This window comes from Mesoplodon bidens, assembly GCF_964165515.1.
Source record: "Mesoplodon bidens genome assembly, chromosome: 8".
NCBI classification, from domain to species: domain Eukaryota; kingdom Metazoa; phylum Chordata; class Mammalia; order Artiodactyla; family Ziphiidae; genus Mesoplodon; species Mesoplodon bidens.
In genome coordinates, this window is record NC_138165.1 from 55635895 (window position 1) to 55659180 (window position 23286).

At 36.1% G+C, this 23286-nt stretch overlaps 1 protein-coding gene across 1 annotated transcript in view; it reads left to right on the top strand.

Annotated features, from left to right (window-relative positions):
- The window catches only part of LRP1B (LDL receptor related protein 1B), a gene marked incomplete at its 3' end in the record, with an annotated part of 2330707 nt that overhangs the window by 1837877 nt on the left and 469544 nt on the right, over positions 1-23286 (top strand). The window contains exons 59-62 of the mRNA XM_081243013.1: positions 4372-4498; positions 4629-4780; positions 5073-5197; positions 6470-6841. Of these exons, the coding sequence (XP_081099139.1) occupies positions 4372-4498; positions 4629-4780; positions 5073-5197; positions 6470-6841 (776 nt within the window). The remainder of the gene's footprint in view (positions 1-4371; positions 4499-4628; positions 4781-5072; positions 5198-6469; positions 6842-23286) is intronic.

Genomic DNA, 23286 nt, shown 5'->3' on the forward strand with positions numbered 1-23286 from the left:
AGATGGAGACATTGACACGTTGGCCTACAAGGTATTCAATTAATATGTGTTTTAAGTGATTCTAGTGAAACTGCTAAGCTACTATTCCTTATATATAAAATATATGTTATATGTATATAATATATATAAAAGCCTACAGGGCTTCTGTTTTTTGTTTTTTCTTATTTTTACAGATAAACTAACACACTGTTGACCTCCACTCTCGCAGAGGACACAATGACATTCTTGATTCTCTTTTCAACCAAGGCAACTGCCTACATAAGAGAATTATGTGATCTTCATTTTTGTGCCAGCATGGCAATTTTTGGTTATTTCAGGTTTTCTCTAGCATATCTGATAAGTATCTATTTCATACTCTCTTAGGTAAAGGATAGGAATAGGAAGAAATAGCAAATTTATTGTAAAAACTGCAACCCAGATCTATGCTCCAGAGAAACAGTTTATCAGTCAAAAAAACCTTAAATTAAAAGAAAATGATTGATTCAAATTAGTGGCTTTTCACTATTGTTCATATATTTAAAATATAAGAATCATATTTGATACTATTTCTTTAACAATTTAGACACGTTCGTTCTTCTCTTTCTTGCCCATACTCCTTTACTCTTTCCCCACCAACTTTGGAGCTTAGTTTTCATGTTGGCCTTATTTCCCCAAAAATATTTATTTGAAATTATTCAAGGACATTTATAATACATTGAAAGTATATTTTTCAGCTTGATTCTGACTAATTGTGACATAAAAACATTTGTTTTCCTTTATAAGAGCACCTGTGTGTAAACTAATTCTGACATCAGTACAGTTGTCATATGGTAAGTTTAAAAACTCTTGGGGACCAGTATGTGTATACTAGGCCTTTGGAAACTCCAGCACTACCAAATGGAGTCTTCTACCTATTAACCAAATGTCAATAATTAATTGGAAGTTAGCTTGTGATATGTATTCTTTGCACATGTTCCTGCCAAGAACTTCTGTTTCTAATTAAGACAATAGGGATATTTGTGTTATGATGATTTCTGATAGTATTTCTATAATCCTTCAAACCACTTTTGAATGTCTTTTTTAAATTTTCTGTTTTTAAATTCTGTAACTATAAGCTTCTGTAAATAAGAGAATTTTCAGTGTAGAACAAATTATTATCCAGAGAAATGTCGATCATATAATACAGCATTTGATTTTGACAATTTTGAAAATTTCTGGATCTGGGATAGCCTTGGAAAGTATTTTCAGGGCTAGATTAACCAAGCTAACACTCCAAAGGCAATTTTCTTGGCTATATCATAAAATCCAACAAACACTCCACTACAGCAAAATTTGAACTTAAATGGGGACAACATCTATTTGAAATGCCATCACTGAATATTAATTTCCATGGAGTCTCAAAAACCAGTGAAAAAATTTTCATTTCTTCCCATTGCTGAAGATCACGTTTATATATGAAGAATCTATGTTCATTAAAGATATCCCAAGCACATCTATGTAAATTACACTCAAATTATTCCTAAATTTCTTGCTGCAGTTTTATAAGTTAGAGAGTGTTCTTTCTCTATATTTGGTTTGTATTCCCGAAGGTTCTCAAGGTGCTAATTCTATTCAATTCTTTACTTTCAATTTCAGTTTAAGGAGCAAATAAATGATTCTTTGCCTGACCATCATAAAACGTTGCTTAATTTTGGCAAGTGTAGAATCTTTTAGTTGTATTAAGTTGATAAATATTTTAGCCATAAAAGTGATGCATGCAGTCAGCTTTGGCTTTACATATTGTGACAGTGTGTCAAATTACTGCTGAAAATTTGAGTAAAATCTGTATTCAAGATAGTTTTAATTTGAATATTTTTTATTCCTAATTTTGTTGCCATTCATTTAAGTCTCCTGCCTAGAAGTACTGCAAATTTCAAAAAAATAGGAACTACTAGGGGAAAAAAGAAAGAGACTTGTTTTTAATACTAAGACCTTTTTCATGTTTTGTTTTGTTTTTCAAGTATGGAGATCTTTGTTATATTCCTTATACTTAGGGGAAAATATCACTTGATTTAAGATTGTTATATTGTTGTATTATATTTCTATTTGGTGAGACAGCATAGAGAAGAAGATATAGCCCTGGGTTAGTGAAGCCTGAGTGCAGTTCCCCTATCAGCCATGTGACTGTGGATCATTAACTTCCTGAACTGCAGTTTCCAAAGTTGTGAGAATTAAATATGTTAAATGGCTGATTTGACCTACTCACTCGGTATATTTTTATTAGTCATTTAGTACATTTGAAAGATTACTATTAAACAAAAGGTATATTATACCCATTGCCTTCCACATTTGAACTCTGGAGTGTATTAAAAGTAGACGACAATGGCTTCCTTGGTGGCGCAGTGGTCGAGAGTCCGCCTGCCGATGCAGGGGACAAGGGTTCGTGCCCCGGTCCGGGAGGATCCCACATGCCGTGGAGCGGCTGGGCCCGTGAGCCATGGCTGCTGAGCCTGCACGTCCAGAGCCTGTGCTCCACAATGGGAGAGGCCACAGCAGTGAGAGGCCTGCATACTGCAAAAAAAAAAAAAAGTAGATGACAAGAATCAGGTTGAATAAATAAGCTCAGGTCTGTCTTGGCTCCCAATGCCTCCTTCACAGTGTAACATCCCTGTCATCTTAACAAATGACTGACTTGTCATTTTAATGTCATTAGTAATGCTAAAATTTCTCCTTGAAAACGTAAATGAAGCAACACATTTTACCTCTCAGTTAAAATAGTGTTTTTATTTTTAATAATTTTTTAATGCAATGTCCCTTAAAGATTTAAAAATCGTAATTTTAATAGAAATATAGATATTTTTGTGCCTGCTTCAACCAAGATCTAACCAATATTAGTTGGATTTCTTTTTTTTTTTTTTTTTTTTGTGGTACATGGGCCTCTCACTGTTGTGGCCTCTCCCTTTGTGGAGCACAGGCTCCGGACGCGCAGGCTCAGTGGCCATGGCTCATGGGCCCAGCCGCTCCATGGCATGTGGGATCTTCCCAGACCAGGGCACGAACCCGTGTCCCCTGCATCGGCAGGCAGACTCTCAACCACTGCACCACCAGGGAAGACCTAGTTGGATTTCTTGCTACAAAGTTTTCCCCTTTTGATTTATAGAGCTTGTAAATATGAATGAAAGTTTCTTCAGGATTAATATACTTGGGATTCCAGCCACACCTCATATTTGTCTGGGTGTAAAAGTCCAATACATTTATTTTGTACAGCATTTTCAGGGGGGGAAAATCAACTTTTAAAATAAATCAAAACAATATGCATAAAGGAAATACATATTTTATGTTGTTTATCATTTTTCATGGATAAATAATACAAAATATGAATGTAGGTCTTTGCTTTTCCTATGTGCAGTCTCACTTTCTCTTCTTGTGTATGATTGCTGTTATATATGTATTCAAATATGCACAGAATACACACTCAGTTTTACCTGAATGAATCAATAATTGCCATATTTTTCTAAACTTTAGTCATTGCTGTTATCTGACAGCTGAATAAAACTTCGCTGGGCATAACTTCAAAAGAATAGATCTGATTTACCTGAAAGCATGAATTTCTGTACTGTAATATAAATACTATTTTTATTGAATGAATAGGGAAAGAAACATGGATTATGTACCTTCTGTTTTTTAACATTTCATTTTTTGACATGTTATATTTCAGCATACTGTGGATTTTCTTTCTTCTATATTTTATTTTCTTCCACAGTCCTTCCACATTACATTAAAAGATTACTAAAATAAGAATGTCTGCTTTGTAGAAATTCATGTTTTAAGATGCCTTCACAAGATGATTTATAAAGTTGAATAGCCATTTAGCAATCTAAGTGGACAGAATTGAAAGTTATAATGCATTCATGTATACATTCATAAATTACCTAGTGCTGTAGGTATAATAGTGAATAAGAAAAAAGATCACTGTCCTCACTGAGCTTAAAGTCTAATGGGAGCAAAAAATATTAATAAAAAGTAACTTTGTAAAGAAACACAAGTGTAAATTTGCCACTCTAATTCATGCTATGAAGCAGAGTATATGGTGCAATAATCAGAGAGAACACAGAAGGCTTCTTGAGGGAAATGTTTGATATATTAAAAAAACAGAAGGAATTAAGCAAGTAGATTGAAAAAAAGCATTTCAGATAGGGAGTAGCATGTACAAAAGGTATTTGGGAAATTCTTCCTTGTGATTTCTATGAATGGTTAAATTTTTTAATAATAAAAATTATTTTATTGCAAACAATACACACATATATTGATTTTTAAATGGTATTATTTTCTGTTAGTATGAATGGTATTGCTGTTGTTTTTAATAATATGCAGTTTTGTGTTTATCTGCATTTATCTACAATTTAATTTCAGCTACTTGTTCTGGACTGAATGGGGACAGATGCCATCCATTGGAAAGGCTCGTTTAGATGGCTCAGAGAAGGTTGTCCTCGTAAGCATGGGAATAGCATGGCCAAATGGCATCTCCATTGACTATGAGGTCTGTTGGATTTCTTAAGTATTGAAAGTGCATTAACTGCCAACTTGCACTAGTCTACTTTTAGTATCTCTTATTTTCTTTATAAAACAATCAAAAACAGCTTGTAATATTACTTTTCAATCAACCTTAGGAAAATAAATTGTATTGGTGTGATGCTCGTACAGACAAGATAGAAAGAATTGACCTTGAGACTGGCGGGAATCGTGAGATGGTGCTGTCAGGGAGCAATGTGGATATGTTTTCAGTTGCAGTCTTTGGGGCTTACATCTACTGGTCTGACAGGTAATTTATTTTTTCATAAGTATTTGAGTCTCAAAATGTTATTTTCGTGCCAATTGCTTTACCCTTGTAGGATTAGCTATTCCTTAGCAGGGTCACAGAAAAGATCTCACAAAACCATGTAATTTCCACAGAAGAGGCAGTCACTCTTGCTATTCCAGGCTCAACCCTTTCAATGTCACAGACTAATGTTGGTTTCTTTCCCAACTGCTGGGCCATCTGTTACCTTCAGCTTAAATAACTGGCTTGATTTGGATTAAAGATTGTTGATCACATATGTTCAATTTCTTGGCAGAGCACATGCCAACGGGTCCATCAGAAGGGGCCACAAGAATGATGCCACAGAAACCGTAACCATGAGAACGGGTCTTGGAGTCAACCTGAAGGAGGTTAAAATCTTTAACCAAGTAAGAGAGAAAGGTCAGCACTCTTGTATGATAAATACGTTTTATGATATTTCTTTCTCTTATTTTTTTGACTTTTATTTATCAAACTTAAGTTAGGGATTAATTCTTATATGAGTCCAAAACCTCAAGACCCTATTTTTTTACATCTAATTTCCTACAAAAATCATATAGTAGCCTAATGAAATGAATATATAATAGTTCATGGATAGTTTTGCCTAGGACAGTGCATGTATATGGACATGTTATATACCTGGTATGGCTTCAGTTTAGGTTTAGACTAAGTAATATAGAACACTTGATAAATATACATATTCAATGAAGTATACAAAGCACAATTAGGATATTAGAGAGTAAAAAGCAGCCAAAATTTTTTTATTATATATAATATATATATATTTTTTAATAGTCACACACTTTATTTAGAACTAACTAAATATGCCACATTACTTGGCCCAAAAGGTTGTTTTCATGTCAGATTATATTTTAATACATGAAGTGATGATGGCTCCAGAAGGTTGCTATTAGTGTGAAATAAGTCCAGAGTCATCATTTCTTTAAAATATGTGTTTTGAAACTGATATGACATGATTTGGATTTTTTTTTAATATCACTTCCATTAAGATAATGTTCATTTTAAATGTCCATTAGAGTAAATTATAATTAATTTTCTTGACATCAAAGGAAGGTATAATAATTTTGGAGAGGATGATGGATTCATAGAGGAGAATTAGTCTGATGTAGAAATCTTAATATCATGTTACATCTTCACTCAAAACTGGAGTGAAAAACTTATGCCCAATATACTTAGGAAGGTAGGCACATTGGAGCCATAAATTTCTTTGATATCTTATATACTTCATAGACCTTCGTTTAAGGTACTGCATATTTCTTTTGGTGAATGCAGTTCATGTTTTGAGTGAATCAGGTACTTGTACCAAAGATTACAATATATACAACTTATTGTAATCTCAGTATCAAGTTTCAAAAGAGTTATGCACTTAACTGGCTGATTAAGGGAAAATTTTTATGCTTCTCTTTGGATGGTCAGGGGAGCAGAAGAATGTGATCTTTGAAATAAAAAAATCCCAGGTTTTAAACTGAAGTGATTAAAATTAGCGGTACTTTATAGTGTTTGGATTTATACTGACCAGTCTAAAAATTAAGCATAAAATAACCCAGAATATTCAACATTAAATTTTTAGTATTTTTCTAAGAAAAAACTATCTGGAAAACAAAAGAAAAAACACAGACATACATGTGTGTATCTTCTTCTTCTTCTCCCTAGGGACCAATGTTTGTGCCAAGGACAATGGGGGATGTCAGCAACTCTGTCTTTATCGAGGAAATTCCCAGAGAACTTGTGCTTGTGCCCATGGATATCTGGCAGAGGATGGAGTTACTTGCTTAAGGCATGAAGGCTATTTGCTGTATTCAGGGAGAACAATATTAAAAAGTATACATCTTTCTGATGAAACCAATTTAAATTCACCAATAAGGCCATATGAAAATCCACATTATTTCAAGAATGTCATAGCGTTGGCTTTTGACTATAATCAAAGAAGAAAAGGTACCAACCGAATCTTCTACAGCGATGCACACTTTGGAAATATACAGCTTATTAAAGATAACTGGGAAGACAGACAAGTAATTGTTGAAAGTAAGTACAACAATTTATTTTTAAACAGTTTGGTGGAAATGAGTATCATTTGGAGTAGTAGAGAAATTAGAGTGGTAATTGCATGTAGCAATTATATTTTCCTAGAGTTTATATTCAAGAATGAGTGAAACTATAGCATCCAAACCCCCAAAAGTCAAAGAAGTAATTAACTGTTAGCATGTACAGTGTGAATATTATGATTATTAGCTTCTAATCATGGAACATTAAAGATATTCCTCTATAATATTTCTTATTAATAAGTGTATTAAAATTCATGGAAAATAATTTTTCAGTATAAAACTTACTAATTTTATTTTCTTCCAGTGGGTGAAATTATATCTTTAAGAATATCTACCTAATTATATTCAGTGAATTTTATTTTCTCAAGTATCAGATTTTTTGTGTGCATATATATGACAGTCTTGATGAGAAAATGTTATTAAAGAAATAATCTAATATTTTAAAAATATTTTAATATTCTACAGGACAATACTTTTAATATTCTACAGGACTCAAACATAAAATTATGTGAATTATCTACATATTATAATTTAGAGAAACCTCTTTCCTGTCATCCAACTTTTACAGGGACAATCTTCATATTCCTCATTCAGCATCTCTCTCTTCTCTATCTCTATGTGATTTCCATATATTCCTCACTTTTCCAATTTCAATATACTGAGGTCAATCTTTTTAAATTGCAAAATAATACATAAAGTATAAAATTTCAAGTAATATGGATTTTTAACTGAAGTTTCTGCCTCATCCCGGCAACATCAATTCCATTTACTTGTAAGTGACAGCTGTCATGCCTCCAGAATTTTCTTTAGGTATGTGTATCATTTGTAATTACAAAACTGTAATGATACAATATTCACCTGCTTGTTTTCACTTACAATATATCTTAAAAAGCTTTTAAGGCTATTTAAGATAAGGCTCTATCTTATTCTTTTGAAAGCCTGTATCTATCCTATACTAAGAGCAAACTAATTTATTTAACCATTTTCTCACCGACAATCATTTAGGTTGTTTTTTGTGTCTTATCACTACCTACAATGTCACAGTGAACATTTGTGCACATAAATGTTTTTTCACATACGTGAATATTTCTTTAGCATAGAATTCTAGAAATAGAACTGCAAAAATCATTGTTTTATTTATTTATTTTTTAGAACTGGTCCAATTTCTCCAAAAAGACCATATCAATTTATGTTTTCGTTAACTGTTTATAAAAAGATCCATTTTCCCACACTTTTGACAATGATTTTATAATTTTTATTAGCTTATGACTAATATGTAAAAGGTCAACTTATATTAATATACATTTACCTGATAACTAGCGAGATCCAGCATCTATTCATATGCTTACTCATGTGAAAAACATCAAACTCCCTATTGTACATTGCCATCCCTTGCTAAGCCTGTCACGGTTTATTTTGTCTTTCAATATTTAATATCCTCACAATCCTTTTTGCCTATTCAAACCTGACAGCCTTTCCAAATCTGTTCAAGTGTGTACTTTCAAGCATATACAAATACACATTCTTGTTTCTTTATTCTCTAGGTTACTATACTTGTTGATAATTTCATAACAATTCGTATATTCCAGCACATGCCATTTTGGCTTCCCTGTGTGTGTGTATATATATGAAGATGCAACTATAACTGTACTGATCATAGAGTTGAGACATTCGAGACTTACTGATTCTTTGGGTATATCCCTATGAAGTTTACATTATAATTCTCTTTGGTCCTCCTTCCATTTTCCTAGACTGACACAATTCAGAGTTGGAAGTGCTTATGTTGCATCTGTAATCTATTAACTAACTTATTCATTTTCTGTGCTCCAGATTCTTTGTCAGGTACCCTGGGTATAAAGGTGAATATGAGTCCATAGACCTTTAGAAGCCATAGTTTAAGAAGAAAACTACGTGTAAACAGACATTGAAATTCACTAGAATCTATAATATACTGAAGGCCTAGATAATAAATAATCTTTCTGGGGAAGCATAGAGGATGCCACTGAGATGAGTTGAGGAAATGTAAGGGATCAATAGGAGTCTGTCTGTTGAGCCAGGTGGAGAAGAGGAGGAAGAATTTTAGACCAATGGTCCCCAAATGTGGTTCCTAAGGTCTCCCAATACATGTTCAAGGACTCTAAGAGATCAAAATTATTTTCATAATAATACTAGATATTTATTTGCCTTTCCACTGTGTTGACATTTGCACCAATGGTGCAAAAGCCATTGTGGCTAAATTGCTGGTACCTTAGCACTAATCAATACAGTGGCACCAAACAGTACTAGTAGTCATTGTATTTTTCATTGCCACTTAATAGCAGGAAAAAAAAAAAGAGCCAGTTTCACTTAAGAATGTCCTTGAAGAAAAAGTAAAATAATTAATTTTATTAAATATTGATCCTTCAATACACATCTCTTTAATATGCTGTGTAATATTATAAAATACATATAAGGAACTCTGATGCATTCTGAAGTATAGTTGCCTGAAGGATACCATGTATTTCTGACATTTGAGTTTATGCTTTTTTTAAGGAATATCATTTTTTACTTAAAAGAATGAGGAACAGATAAACTATGGTTATTCAAACCTGGGTGTATGGCAGACTAAATACAATGAGTCTGTCACTCCAAGGAAAATGACCTACGTTATTTATTGCAAATAATAAAAATCAAGATTTCAAGTAAAAATTAAAATGTTCAAGACTTGTATCCACCACAGTTAGCTTGATAGCTTCCCAATACTTAAAGGTTTTTCTGATGAGATGGGTAGTGATATTACTAGTGATTTGGGGTGGGGGGGTGTTGCATGCTGAAATTGTTAGCATTTGGAGGATATGCATAACTCAGGGAACCAATATTTTCCAAATGACGTGATAAAATCATGCCTGGGTAAATGATCCATTCAGAGTATAAGATAGACCAAAGAATTTTAATGTAATAGAATAGGAAAAGTTCATCACTATGGTTTCTGATTCCACACTGAAGCTAACCTTTAAGTAACTACCACTTGTGTTGTTGTAGCAAAAAATCATATCCAGAATTATCTGAAAAGGCTGTTAAAACCCTTCTTCCTTTTCCAACTTCACTGCTGTGTGAAGCTGGATTTTCTTCACAAATTTCAACTAAAACAACACAACAGATTGGTCAAAGTAGATGTGAGAATCCAGCTGTCTTCTGCTAATCCAGACAGTAAACAAATTTATAAAATGATAAAATAATGCTGTCTTCTCATTTTAAAAAATACAGCTATTTTTGTAGATGTTATTTATATTAATATGCAGTCAATTCATTTTTGTTTGTTAAAATATATTAATACATATCAAAACAAATTTTTTAGTTTAAATTTCTAACACAATAGCTATAGACATAATTCACATACACAAAACTTTTGCTGGAGTCTTCAATACTTTTTAAGACTGTAAAAGTCCTCAGAACAAAAAAGATTACAAACTACTCTTCTAGACTAAAGGCTCAGAATATTTTAAAGACATGAAAAGGTACAGGGTAGACAAGGAGTGACACATCATTTGGTATGATTAGAACATGGGTTTCATGGCATGAATGGTGTGAGATGAGGTTATTGAGTCCTAGAGAGAAGTCCGATATTGAAGGATTTGGTCTGCCAAGATAAGAAGTACTAAAGAAAAAACAGTTTCATTGAGATATAATGTACATACCATAAAACTCCTTCATTAAAAGTGTACAGTTCAATAATTTTGGGTGTGCTACATTATTAGTATATTACATTATTAATAATTACATTATTAATTTTTAAAATTAGGTAAAAATATATAAAACATAACATTTGCCATTTCAACTTTTAATTGTACAATTCAGTGACATCAATTACATTCACGATATTGTGCAACCATCACCATCTATTTATAAAACTTTTAAAATAAATCTATTTATTGGCTCCATTGGGTCTTCGTTGCTGCACACAGGTTTTCTCTAGTTGCAGAAGTGGGGGCTACTCCTCATTGTGGTGCATGGGCTTCTCATTGCGGTGGCTTCTCTTGTTGCGGAGCATGGGCTCTAGGCATGCAGGCTTCAGTAGTTGTGGCTCATAGGCTCTAGACCACAGGCTCAGTAGTTGTGGCACATGGGCTTAGTTGCTCTGCAGCATGTGGGATCTTCCCGGACCAAGGCTCAAACCCATGTCCCCTGCATTGGCAGGTGGATTCTTAACCACTGTGCCACAGGGAAGTCCCTCCAAAACATTTTTCTCTCTTTAAACAGAAACCTTGTTTAAGCAATTACTCCCCATTCCCCTTCCCTGTATTCTCTGGTAATCTTTCATCTATTTTCTTCCTCTATGAATTTGGCTATTGTATATATTTCATATAAGTGGAATCATACATATATATGCTTTGTTGTGTGTGGCATAATTCACTCAGTATAATGTTTTGAAGGTTAATCCATATTGTAGCAGGTGTCAGAAGTTCATTCCCCTCTTTATGGCTGAATAATATTTTATTGTATGTATATACCACATTTTATTTATACATTCATCTGTTTATGGACATGAGTTGTTTCTACCTTTGGTTATTGTGAAAATGGCACAGTGAACACTGAGATACTAATATTCAAGATAAGGAGTTATGATTTTTTTCAGTAGATTAAGGGAAAACAATGGAGTGTTCTAAGGTAAGTATATAATAGGACTTTTGTTTTATGAAGATAACTCTGGCTATGTTATGTTTGATGACATTTAAGAGATGCCAAGGGAGGTTTTTGCTGAGTTACAGATCCTATATATATCATGGTAAATTAAACTGAAAACAATTTAACCAAGGTATATACATATTTCTGTTCAGCAGTTTGCCTTTCTGTTTGGTTGATAGTTTTCTTCACTGTACAAAAGCTTATTAATTTGATATAGTCACACTTTACTTTTGTTGCCCTTGCCTGAAGAGATAGATGCAAAAAAATACTGCTAAGACCAGTGTCAAACAGTGTACTGCCTACATTCATCAGGGATATTGGCCTGTAACTTTTTTTTACTGTACTGTTTTTATCTGGTTTTTGTATCAGTAATGTTGGCTTCATAGAATGAGTTTGGAATTGTTCTTTCCTCTTCAGTTGTTTGGGATAGTTTGAGAAGGAGAGGTATTAACTCTTCTTTAAAGGTTTGGTAGAATTCACCTGTGAAGCTATCTGGTCCTACACTTTTGTTTGTTGGGATTTTTTTTGGTTTTTTGTTTATTTGCTTTTTTACTGAGTCAATTTCATTGCCAGCAATTGGTCTGCTGAGATTTTCTATTTCCTTGGAAAATTGTATATTTCTAAGAATTTATCCATTTCTTCTAATTTGTTCAATTAGTTGGTGTACAATTTTTTGTAGTAATCTCTTACTATCCTTTGTATTTCTGTGGTGTCAGTTGTAAGGCTAGATTGTTTGCGATTTTTCTTGGTTCTTGATGAACTGTTTTTGCTGCATCCTGTAAATTTTGGATTTTTTGTTTTTATTTTTATTTGTCCAAAGGTATTTTTCTATTTTCTCTTTAATTTCTTCAATGGTCCATTGGTTGTTTAGAAGCATGTTGTTTAGCCTCCACATTTGTTTTTTAACAGTTTTCTTCTTGTAAATGTTTTCTTGTTTCATAACACTTCGGTCAGAAAAAAATGCTTGATATGAATTCAGTCTTCTTCATTTATTGAGATTTGTTTTGTGGCCTAACATGTGATCCGTCCTGGAGAATATTCCATGTGCACTTGAAAACAATGTGTATTTTGCTGTTTGGGGGTGGAATTTTGTCTAGTTATCTATTAGGTCCATCTGGTCTAATGTGTCATTTAAGTCAATGTTTCCTTATTGATTTCTTCTATCCATTGATGTAAGTGGTTGTGTTAAAGTTCCCTAGCATTACTGTGTTACTGTCAATTTTTTCTTTATGTTTGTGATTTGCTTTATGTATTTAGGTGCTCTTATGTTGGGTGCATAGATATTGACAAATGTTATAGCCTCTTGTTTGATTGATCCCTTTATCATTATGTGATGCCCTCCTTTGTCCCTTGTTATGGTCTTTGTTTAAAAGTCTATTTTTTATCTGATATAAATATTGCTATCCCAGCTTTTGTTTGTTTCCATTTTCATGGAATATCTTTTTCCATCCCTTCACTTTCCAGTCTGTGTGTGTCTTCAGATATGAAATCAGTCTCTAGTAGGCAGCATCTATACGGGTTGTGTTTCTTCATCCATTCAGCAACCCTGTCTTTTGATTGGAGCATTTTGTCTATTTACATTTAAAGTGATTATTGATAGCTATGTATTTATTGCCATTTTGTTAATCATTTTCTGGTTGTTTTATAGTTATTCTGTTCTTCTCTCATTCTCCTCCTTTGTGATTTGTTGACTTTCTTTAGTGTTATTGTTTATATTCCTTTCTCTTTATTTTTTGTGAATGTATTATAGATGTTTGGTTTGTGGTTACCATATGGTTCATATATAACAACCTACATATATGTTATTTAAGTTGATGGTTGCATAAGTTTGAGCACATTCTAAAAGCACTACATTTTTACTGCCCCTGTTCACAATTTGTGTATTTTGTGTCATATTTTACATCTTTTATTTGTGTATTGCTTATGTAATTATTTTAGAGGTAGATAATTTTACTACTTTTGTCTTTTAACCTTCATACTAGCTCTAGAGGTGGTTGATCCACTACCTTTACTACATGTTTGCCTTTACCAGTAGGATTTTTTTTCATATTTTTCTTGTTTTTAATTGTGGCTTTTTCTTTTCTATTTAATGATGCCCCTTTAACATTTCTTATAAGGCCAGTTGAGTGGTGATGAACTCCTTTAGTTTTTACTTGTCTGGGAAACTCTGTATCTCTCCTTTCTTTAGTTCTGAATGATAACCTCACCAGACAGAGTATTCTTGATTGTAAGTTTTTTCTTCCAGCACTTTGAATATATCAAGCCAGTTCCTTCTGGCCTGTGAGGTTTCTGCTGCAAAGTCACTGGATAGTCTTTGTGGGTTTCCTTGTGTGTAACTTATTTTTCTCTTGCTGATTTTAAGATTCTCTAACTTTTGACATTTTAATTATAACATTTCTCAGTGTGGGTCTCTTTGGGTTCATCTTGTTTGGCACTTTCTGTGCTTCCTGGACTTGGATGTCTCTTTCCTTTGCCAGGTAAGGGAAGTTTTCAGTCATTATTTCTTCCAAAAGTTTTTCTATTCCTTTCTGTTTATCCTTCTTGAATCCCTATAATGCAAATCTTAGTTTGCACTCTATTGTTCCAGAGGTCTCTTAAATTATACTAATTATTCATTCTTCTTACTCTTCCAATTGGGTGATTTCCACTAACCTGTCTTCCAGGTTGCTGATCCTTCCCCCTATTTTTTATTTTGGTTATTGTATCCTTTGGTTCCAAGTGGTTCTTTTTTTAATATTTTCTCTTTGTGGAAGAGCTAGCTGAGTTCATTCACTTGTTTCCCACGTTTGGTGAGCCTATTTGAGCTTTTTATCATATAAATTGCTTATCTAGCTATGTTTTATTTAGCTTCTTTTCTGAGGTTTTGGGTTTTTTTTTATTTGAAATGTATTCCTTTGTCTCCTCATTGTGCCTAAGTCTGTGTTTGTTTAGGTACTTAGAATAATCAGCTATGTCTCCTAGTCTTCAAAGAGTGGCCTTATGTAGAAAGTGTCCTGTTGGGCCCAGAGGCACAATCCCCTGTGGTCACCAGAGTCAGGTAGTCCACAGCAGTGTGTACTTTCCTGTGGGTGGTTGGGCTGTGACTGCTGCAGGTGCACTGGGGGTGGGGTTAGCCCCCAGGCCAGCTGGCTGTAACCTCTAACTGTTGTGGGCACCCTGATAGGTGGAGCTGACTCCCCAAAGTGGTTGCTGCTTTGGAGGGACACCATTGTCATCCAAGGCAGCTTGCCAGGTTGGGCAGAGAAGGAGCCACTTTGGATGAACTGGCCAAAGTAGGTGAGTTGGGCAGGGCAGGTCCTTGGGAACACTGGGACAGGGTGCCCAGTGTTAGCTGGGTTGATGGATAATGACAGAAATGGTGCCTCCCAGCACTAGGTCAGCTAGGTAGAAGGAGAGTTTAAAAACATGTTGCCTTTCAGCACTTCTGTACCTGGAGAAAGTTCCAACAGATTCCTGCCACTCTGGCACATGCCCTAAAATCAGTCAATGAATCTCATGACCCAGGTGCTTTTCAAGCTACTGCCTCTGCACTGGAACTTGGAGTGAGTTTGTGCACGAGCTCTTCAAAAGCAGAGTCTTGGTTTCCCACAGGCCTCCAGCTCTCTTGGACATAGTCCTCACTGATTTTCAAAGATGGGGCTCTTCTTTCCAGTGCAAGTCCCCTGGGATGGGGAGCCCAATGTGATGCTTTGAACCCTTGCTCCTCAGGGAGCACCTCTGCAGCTGTGATATTCCTCCTTGCTTGTGTGCCACTGTACTAGTTGTGTCGGTTCTGATTAGAACACCATTCTGCTCCTCCTTCTTGTCTTGATGTAACCTTTTCTTTATATGCATAGTTGTAGAAAATCTATTCTGCTAGTGTTCAGGTTGTTCTCAGAAATGGTTGTTCCACCTGTAGTTGTAGTTTTGGTGTTTCTGTGGGAGGAGATGAACTCAAGCTCTTCGTACTCTGCCATCTTAATTCAGAACCCCTTTGATATTCTATTTTGATAAATCTGGAAAAACACATTTCATTTTGATATATCTTTTACCAGTTAGTTACGAAAAAAGTAAATTCACTGACATGTGATTAAGTATTTAAAGATAGAAGAGCATTCTAAATACTTTTACAAATCAGATTTAGGTTTAGATCCTTTATATATCTGAATATGGGGAAAGGATAGGATGAAGTCTCTCTCCTTTATCTTTCAATTCATGTAGAATGAATATTTTGCTCTCAGGTATAAAAGATGAGATGAAGAGCCACTAAATACACTTAAATGTGTATTACATGCTTACAATGTGCCATAGATTATTAGGTTGTGGCAAATAAAGATGAAAGGTCTATTTTTCTAACCTCTGGGAACTCAAAGTATGGCAAAGGGAAAATGCCGTGTTTCACTTTTCAGACGTGAAGAGTCAAGACTGTTAGTCAACATGATATTAAAAATAACACCGAGGTTATCTCTGGCTTTAAAAACGTAGCATGATTGATGATAATTATAAAAAATAAAAACTAAGAAGAGATACATAATTTCAAAAAACAAGATAAGATTTTCCTCGAATAATAAACAAACAGAACAGAAATACAATGCAGTTAGCATGACTGAAACATCAGACTTCTGAGCCCTAGAATATGGATCCTACAGAGGAACAGGAGCAAGTTTAAAGCCTGCTTGAACCAGGGACTGGGGTGAGGCTGCCACATATGAAAATAAGGCTGAATTAAAGCTGTGCCATCTCCTTCACATACCAATGTCCTATGTGACATTTTTGCTGTAGAGGCTTAGAGAATACAGAAAAAATCCTGTGACCAACACTAACATCAGTCTTTTACAGGTTGATAGCTTTTCAAGTTCTCATAGGCCCTGTGGAGCAAAAATCCAAGTGAATTATGATAGGGCTGCTGCTTAAGGCCCAGGGGCCAAGTGAAGGCAACTGAACCAACAAACTACAAGGAATGAGTGCTAGAAGAGAGGTTTAAAAATTACTTAAGGAGAGCCTGCACATTCAAATTCCACAATAGATGGATTTTAAAGAAATACAGCTAAAAATAAAAGTGCACCAACCAGCAGATGAGTGAAAACAAATAATAGAACAATTAGAAGGAGACATAACTTTTGGGGGAGTTCATCAGAGAGGAAAAGGAATACATGTTTATAAGAAGTACAAGAAATGGTGAAACCAGAGGCTAAAATTATATAAGAAAAAGATAATTAAAATGAAAACAACTAAAAATCTTAGAACTGAAAAATATGGTCAGTATAATAAAAATTAAAAAGAAATCTCAATTGATAAAGTTTATGTTGGACTAGTCAAAGTGAAAATGAACCAATGGTATGATAATTAGTGAGGAATTAATATGTAAATTACAGGAAAAAATGAGAGCAGTTGTGAAACTTGGAAGGTAAGTTGGTAGGTTCAACATGATTATAGCTAGTAGAGGTCAACAAATGACAAAGAAGAGAGGGAAGGAAAGAAAAATATCATCCAAGAAACAATAATGGAGTTTACTACAAAAGAGGAAATAAATGGGTCCTTAAATTGAAAATGAATTCTGAGTACTGAAAAGAATCATAAAATTAAATCAGCCATCAAAGTAAAATTTCAGAGAATCATAAAAAAAGGGAAAACCTTAAAATGATACCAGAAGGAATAGAGAGATTATCTACAGAGTAACAATAATTGAATTTAAGCAAGCATCTCACCAGCAGCATTAGAAATATGTTCATACTTCTAAGGAAATATATAATCCTATAACTGACTAAACTGTTATTCAAAATGAATGGAAATATAGATTGTTCCAGACATACAAAATCAGTAAGAGTACATCAATATATTCTCACTAAAAAACAAAAAAACCTTAAAATAATGACTTCAAACTTGACCGTAATACACATTAAGTAGTAAAATTTGTGTTTTACATTATGACTTGGTATCTATGTTTCAGTTTTACAGATTAATATCTTTATTCCATAGGACTCATTCTGATGTTTTACCCAATCAGAGCAGTTTATCATTTAAAAAAACATGGCTTAAAATAAGGTCAAATGCTTTCCTTACATTCAATAACCAGTTAAAACAGGTAATTAAGCAAAACTTCTCAAACTGGAAATAAAAACAAAGGATGCACAAGATTGTAATAGAGAAAATTATAAAATATTAGTGGACATAAAGAATGACTTTAAATAAAGGGAGAAAATGTAATTTTCATGATGGGAAAATTTGATTTCCATAACTATGGAAATTTGCCCCAAATTATCTGTAAGTTTAATGCAATTCAAAATGCCCAAGTAACTTTTTTCATGCAACTTCATATGCTGATCCTAAAACATACATGGAATAGCAAAATTCCAACAACACCTAAGGCAATTTTGAAAAAATATAAATTTGTAGTCTCTCCTTGACAAGAATTTCACTTATAAAGTTATAATAATGAAAACAATGTGACATTATTAAAAGAATAGTTAAATGGAACAGAAAAGAGGGCTTAAGGCAGATCCACACATACATGTCTTGTAAATGTTTTTGTTACCAAGTTGATATTACAAATCAGTTGAAAAATAATAAACTGCATTTAATAAATTTTGCTAGTAAAATTTGCATGCAAGAAATAAGTAAAATTCTATCTCTAGCTTATACTGTACTCAAAAATAAGTTTCAGTTGAGAAAGATGGTGAAGTAAAAGGACCGTGAGCTCACCTCCTCTCACAAACACACCAAAATCACAACTAACTGCTGAACAACCATCAATAAAGAAGACTGGAATCTACCAAAAAAGAAAGATATTCCTCATTCAAAGACATGAAGAAGAAACCATGGTAGGAGGGGCACACTCGCAATATACTCAAATCCCATACTGCCCAGATTAGCAATGCACAAACTGGAGATTGATTATATTGCAGAAGTTCTCTCACAGAAGTGAAAGCTCTGAGCCCCACACCAGTTGCCCCAGCCTAGGGGTCCAGCATTGGGAGGAGGAGTCCACAGAGCATTTGGCTTTGAAGGCTAGCAGAGCTTGATTTCAGGAACTTCACAGGACTGAGGGAAACAGAGACTTCACTCTTGGAGGGTGCACATAGGTCTTGCAGGCACTGGGACCATGGGCAGAAGCAGTGACTCCAGAAGAACGTGGGCCAGACCTACCTGCTAGTCTTAGAGTGTCCCTGGGGAGGTGGCAGATGGCTGTAGCTCTCTCCAGGGTCATAAAAGGTGGTGGCAGACATAGCAGAGACCTACGTGCACTCTGGCTTCAGGCAGACATTTTGGGTCTTTGGCCCCAAGACCTGGCCCCACCCAACAGCCTGTAAGCTCCAGTGCTGGGACGCCTCAGGCCAAACAACCAACAGGGTGGGAACCCAGCCCCAACTATCAGAAGACAGGCTGCCTAAAGACTTCCTGAGCCCACAACCACCTTTAGACACACCACTTGACATATCCCTGCCCACCAGAGGGACAACACCTAGCTCCAAACACTAGTGGGCAGCCACCAGACTCTCCCACCAGGAAGCCTGAACAAGCCTTTAGACCAGCCTCACTCACCAGGAAAAAGACACCAGAAGCTAGAAAACCACCAAACTGCAGCCTGCCAAGCTGAGTCCATAAACACAAGTTAGAACCTATTCTGGGAAAACAGCTGGTCTTTGGCCCTTGAGTGATGAAGGGTAGTGTAATGCTGGGACACATAAAATATCCCCTACAGAGGGCCACTTCTACAAGGTTGAGAAATGTAACTAAACTACCACATACATGAAAATACAAATAGAAATGTGAACAAAATGAGATGACAAAGGAATATGTTGCAGATGAAAGAACAAGATAAAACACAAGAACAACTAAGTGAAGTGGAGATAGGCAATCTACCTCAGAAAGAGTACAAAATAATTATTGTAAAGGTGATCCAAGAACTCAGGAAAAGAATGAATGCACAGAGCAAGAAGCTATAAAAAGATTTTAGCAACGAGTCAGAAAATATAAAGAGCAACCAAACAGGGTTGAAGAATACAATAACTGAAAATAAAAATATAGTAGAACAAATCAATAGCAGACTAAATGAGGCAGAAGAATGAATCAGTGGGCTGAAGACATAATGGTGGAAATCACTGCCATGGAATGGAATAAAGAAAAAGAATGAAAAAAATAAGGGCAGTTTAAGAGACCTCTGGGACAATATCAAACACACTAACATTTGCATTATAGGGGTCCTAAAAGGAGAAGAGAGAAAGAGCCTGAGAATATTTGAAGAAATAATAGCTGAAAACTTCCCTAACATGGGAAATGAAACAATCACCCAAGTCCAGGAAAAGCACAGAGTCCCATACAGGATAAACCCAAGCAGGAACATGTCAAGAAACACATTAATCAAATTGACAAAAATTAAAGACAAAGAGAAAATATTAAAAGCAACAAGGGAAAAGCAAAAAATAACATACAAGGGAATTCACATAAGGTTATCAGCTGATTTTTCAGCTGAAATTTTGCAGGCCACAGGGGAGTGGCACCATATATTTAAAGTGATGAAAGGGAATAACCTACAACCAAGAACACTCTATCCAGCAGCAAGGTTCTCGTTCAACTTCAGTGGATAAATCAAAAGCTTTACAGATAAGCAAAAACTAAAAGAACTCATCACCACCAAACCAGCTTTACAACAACTGCTAAAAGAACTTCTCTAAGCAGAAAATGCTGGAAGTAGAAACAAGACAATTAATGGGAAAGCTCACCAGTAAAGGCAAACATATAGTAAAGGTAGAAAATCATCTACATACAAATATGATATCAAAACCAGTAATCATAAGAGGAGGAGAGTATGAATGAAGGATATTTGAAATTAAGAGGTCTGCAACTTAAAACAGTCATGTATACATGTAGACCACTATACCAAACCCTCATGGTAACTGCAAACAAAATATCTATCATAGATGTACGCACTAAAATTAAAAGGAATCCAAACACAACACTAAAGATAGTCATCAAATCACAAGAGAACAAAAAAGAAAAGCAAGAAAAAAAGATCTACACAAACAAATCTAAAACAATTAACAAAATGACAATAAGAACATATAAAATAGATAATTACCTTAAATGTAAAAGGATTAAATGCTTCAACCAAAAGACATAGACTGACAGAATGGATACACAAATAAGACCCATATATATGCTGTCTACAAGAGACCCGCATCAGATCTAGAGACATACAGACTGAAAGTGAGGGGACAGAAAAAGGTATTCCATGCAAATGGAAATCAAAGGAAAGCTGGAGTAGCAATTTTCATATCAGACAAAATAGACTTTAAAATAAAGACTGTTACAAGAGACAAAGAAAGACAATACATAATGATCAAGTGATCAATCCAAGAAGATATAATATTGTAAATATTAATATATATGTACCCTCATTGAGGGTACATATTGAGGAAAACCTCAATACATAAAATGCTAACAGCCTTAAAGGAGAAATCAACAATAACAGTGTGGGACTTTGACACCTCACTTACATCAACAGACAGATCATGCAGACAGAAAATCAATAAGGAAACACAGGTCTTAAATGACACATTAGACCAGATGGACTTAATTGATATGTATAAAACATTCCATCCTAAAGCAGCAGAATACACATTCTTTTCAAGTTCCCATGGAACATTCTCCAGAATAGAACTCATGCTGGGCCACAAAGCAAATCTGGCTAAATATAAGAAAATTGGGACTTCCCTGGTGGTTCAGTGATTAAGAATCCACCTGCCAATGCAGGGAACATGGGTTTGATCCCTGGTCTGGGAAGATCCCACATGCCACAGATGAACTAAGACCATGTACCACAACTACTGTGCCTGAGCTCTAAAGCCTGCATGCCACAACTACTGAAGCCTGCACACCTAGAGCCTGTGCTCTGCAACAAGAAGCCACTGCAAAGAGAAGCATGTACACTGCAACAAAGAGTAGCCCCCACTTGCTGCAACTAGAGTAAGCCCAGGTGCAGCAACAAAGACCCAACACAGCCAAAAATAAATAAATGTATATTAAAAAAGAAAATTGATCAGGGGGAGGAGTCAAGATGATAAAATAGGACTTGGAGTTTGCCTCTCCTCACAGGTACAACAAAAATACATCTACAAATGAAACAATTCTCACAGGGCACCTACTGAACACTAGTGGAGGTCCTTGGACACCTAAAAGGACAAGAAAAATGCCCATGCAACCAGTGAGGACGAAAGAAAGAAAAAAAGAAAAGAGGAAACAGGATGAGACCAGCACCTTGGGCAGGGGAGCTGAAGGAGAGGAGAGTTTCCCTCACTCAGGAAAGCCACCTCATGGTGGAGAGATCATCTGGGATAGAGAGGAAGCTTTGGGGGATCAGAGGGGAATGCAGCAACCAGTCTCTGAGAGGACAGAGTAAGAACTATGTGCATGGTCCATGCTACAGCCCTGCACACTCCAGCCCAAGTCATGTGTCTTGTGGTGTAGAGGGGGGGCTGGGTGCTGGAAAGTGGGGTTTGGAGAGCAGACCAAGGGAGAGGATAGATGTTGGCTGTGAAGAGACAGCCTGAAAGGACGGGACTAAGGAGCTCCACAACTGGAAAAGATTGAGGGAGAAACCTGCACCACCATAGAAACACGGTGCATTTGTTGACTGGCATGCAAGGGGCAGGGCCACCTTTGAAACTCCCTTCCCCATATGGCGGTCCCTGCCTCTGCAGGCACTAGCAGGGGTTCCTGCCTCAGCAAGCTCGCCTGCCCCTCAAGCCAAAACCTACTCCAGCCATGCAGGCCCCGGAAGGCCCAAGTGCTAACCCTGCCAAAGCCTCCATAGGTCACACCAGTCCTGGTGGGCCTGAGAACCGCCCCTGCCAAAGACTCCTCAGGCTGCGCCGATCCTGTGGCCCACGCACCACCCTGCCAAAGCCTCCTCCAGCTGTGCTGACCATGTCTGTGAATGCCTTCACTGGCCTGTGTGGACATGCGTGCTCCAGGGCAGCCTCAGGAGCAGAAACTGGTGGGAGAAACACATGCAGAGGTGGAGCTGAAACCAAAGCTGAGCCCCAGGGGCTGTGCAACCAAGGAAGAAGGCCTGAAATCTCTCCTCACAGCTACACAAACCATGGAGTTACACCTCTGCTGATGGCTTCCTAAATTCATTGCCTAAGGAACATCCAAACAGACAACAAGTGCTCCTGCAGCTGATACGGATCTGGCTTTAGCAGCTGTGGGCTTTGTGTGCACATACAGTTGAGGGTTGGGTGAGGCCAGAGCCTGAGCTGCCTCCATAGATCCCACAGTGGGTATAGATGCATGACTACTGCAGTACTGGGACCTGACCTCAATGGATCTGTGCTGGTGGCCTGGTGAAAACAATACCTGAGAGTCATGAAGGCCATTTGCCAGCAAATGGTGGGACTGAGAGGAGTGCAAACAACAGTGTACTTTGTGAGCCTGCACAATGGGTGAAAGGAGACACAACTGAGCACACTCACAGGTGAACAGCCCCAGAAGAGGAATACTCAGAAGCTTCTCTCCAAGTGGGAGTGCTCCAATCCCACCTATCTCACACCGCAGATCAGAAACACAGCTAAGAAACAGATCTCAGGGCTTCTACCTCAACAACTACAGAGCACACCATGCCCCTGAGAGGGGCGGTGACAACCACAGAGCAAAGAGGAGGCCTCACTCAATATCCAACTCACGCACCCCAGGGCAGACACCAGAAGCCAGAGGATCTACGATCCTGCAGCCTGAAGAAAGGACACCACAAACACAGTAAGTTAGACAAAATGAGACAAA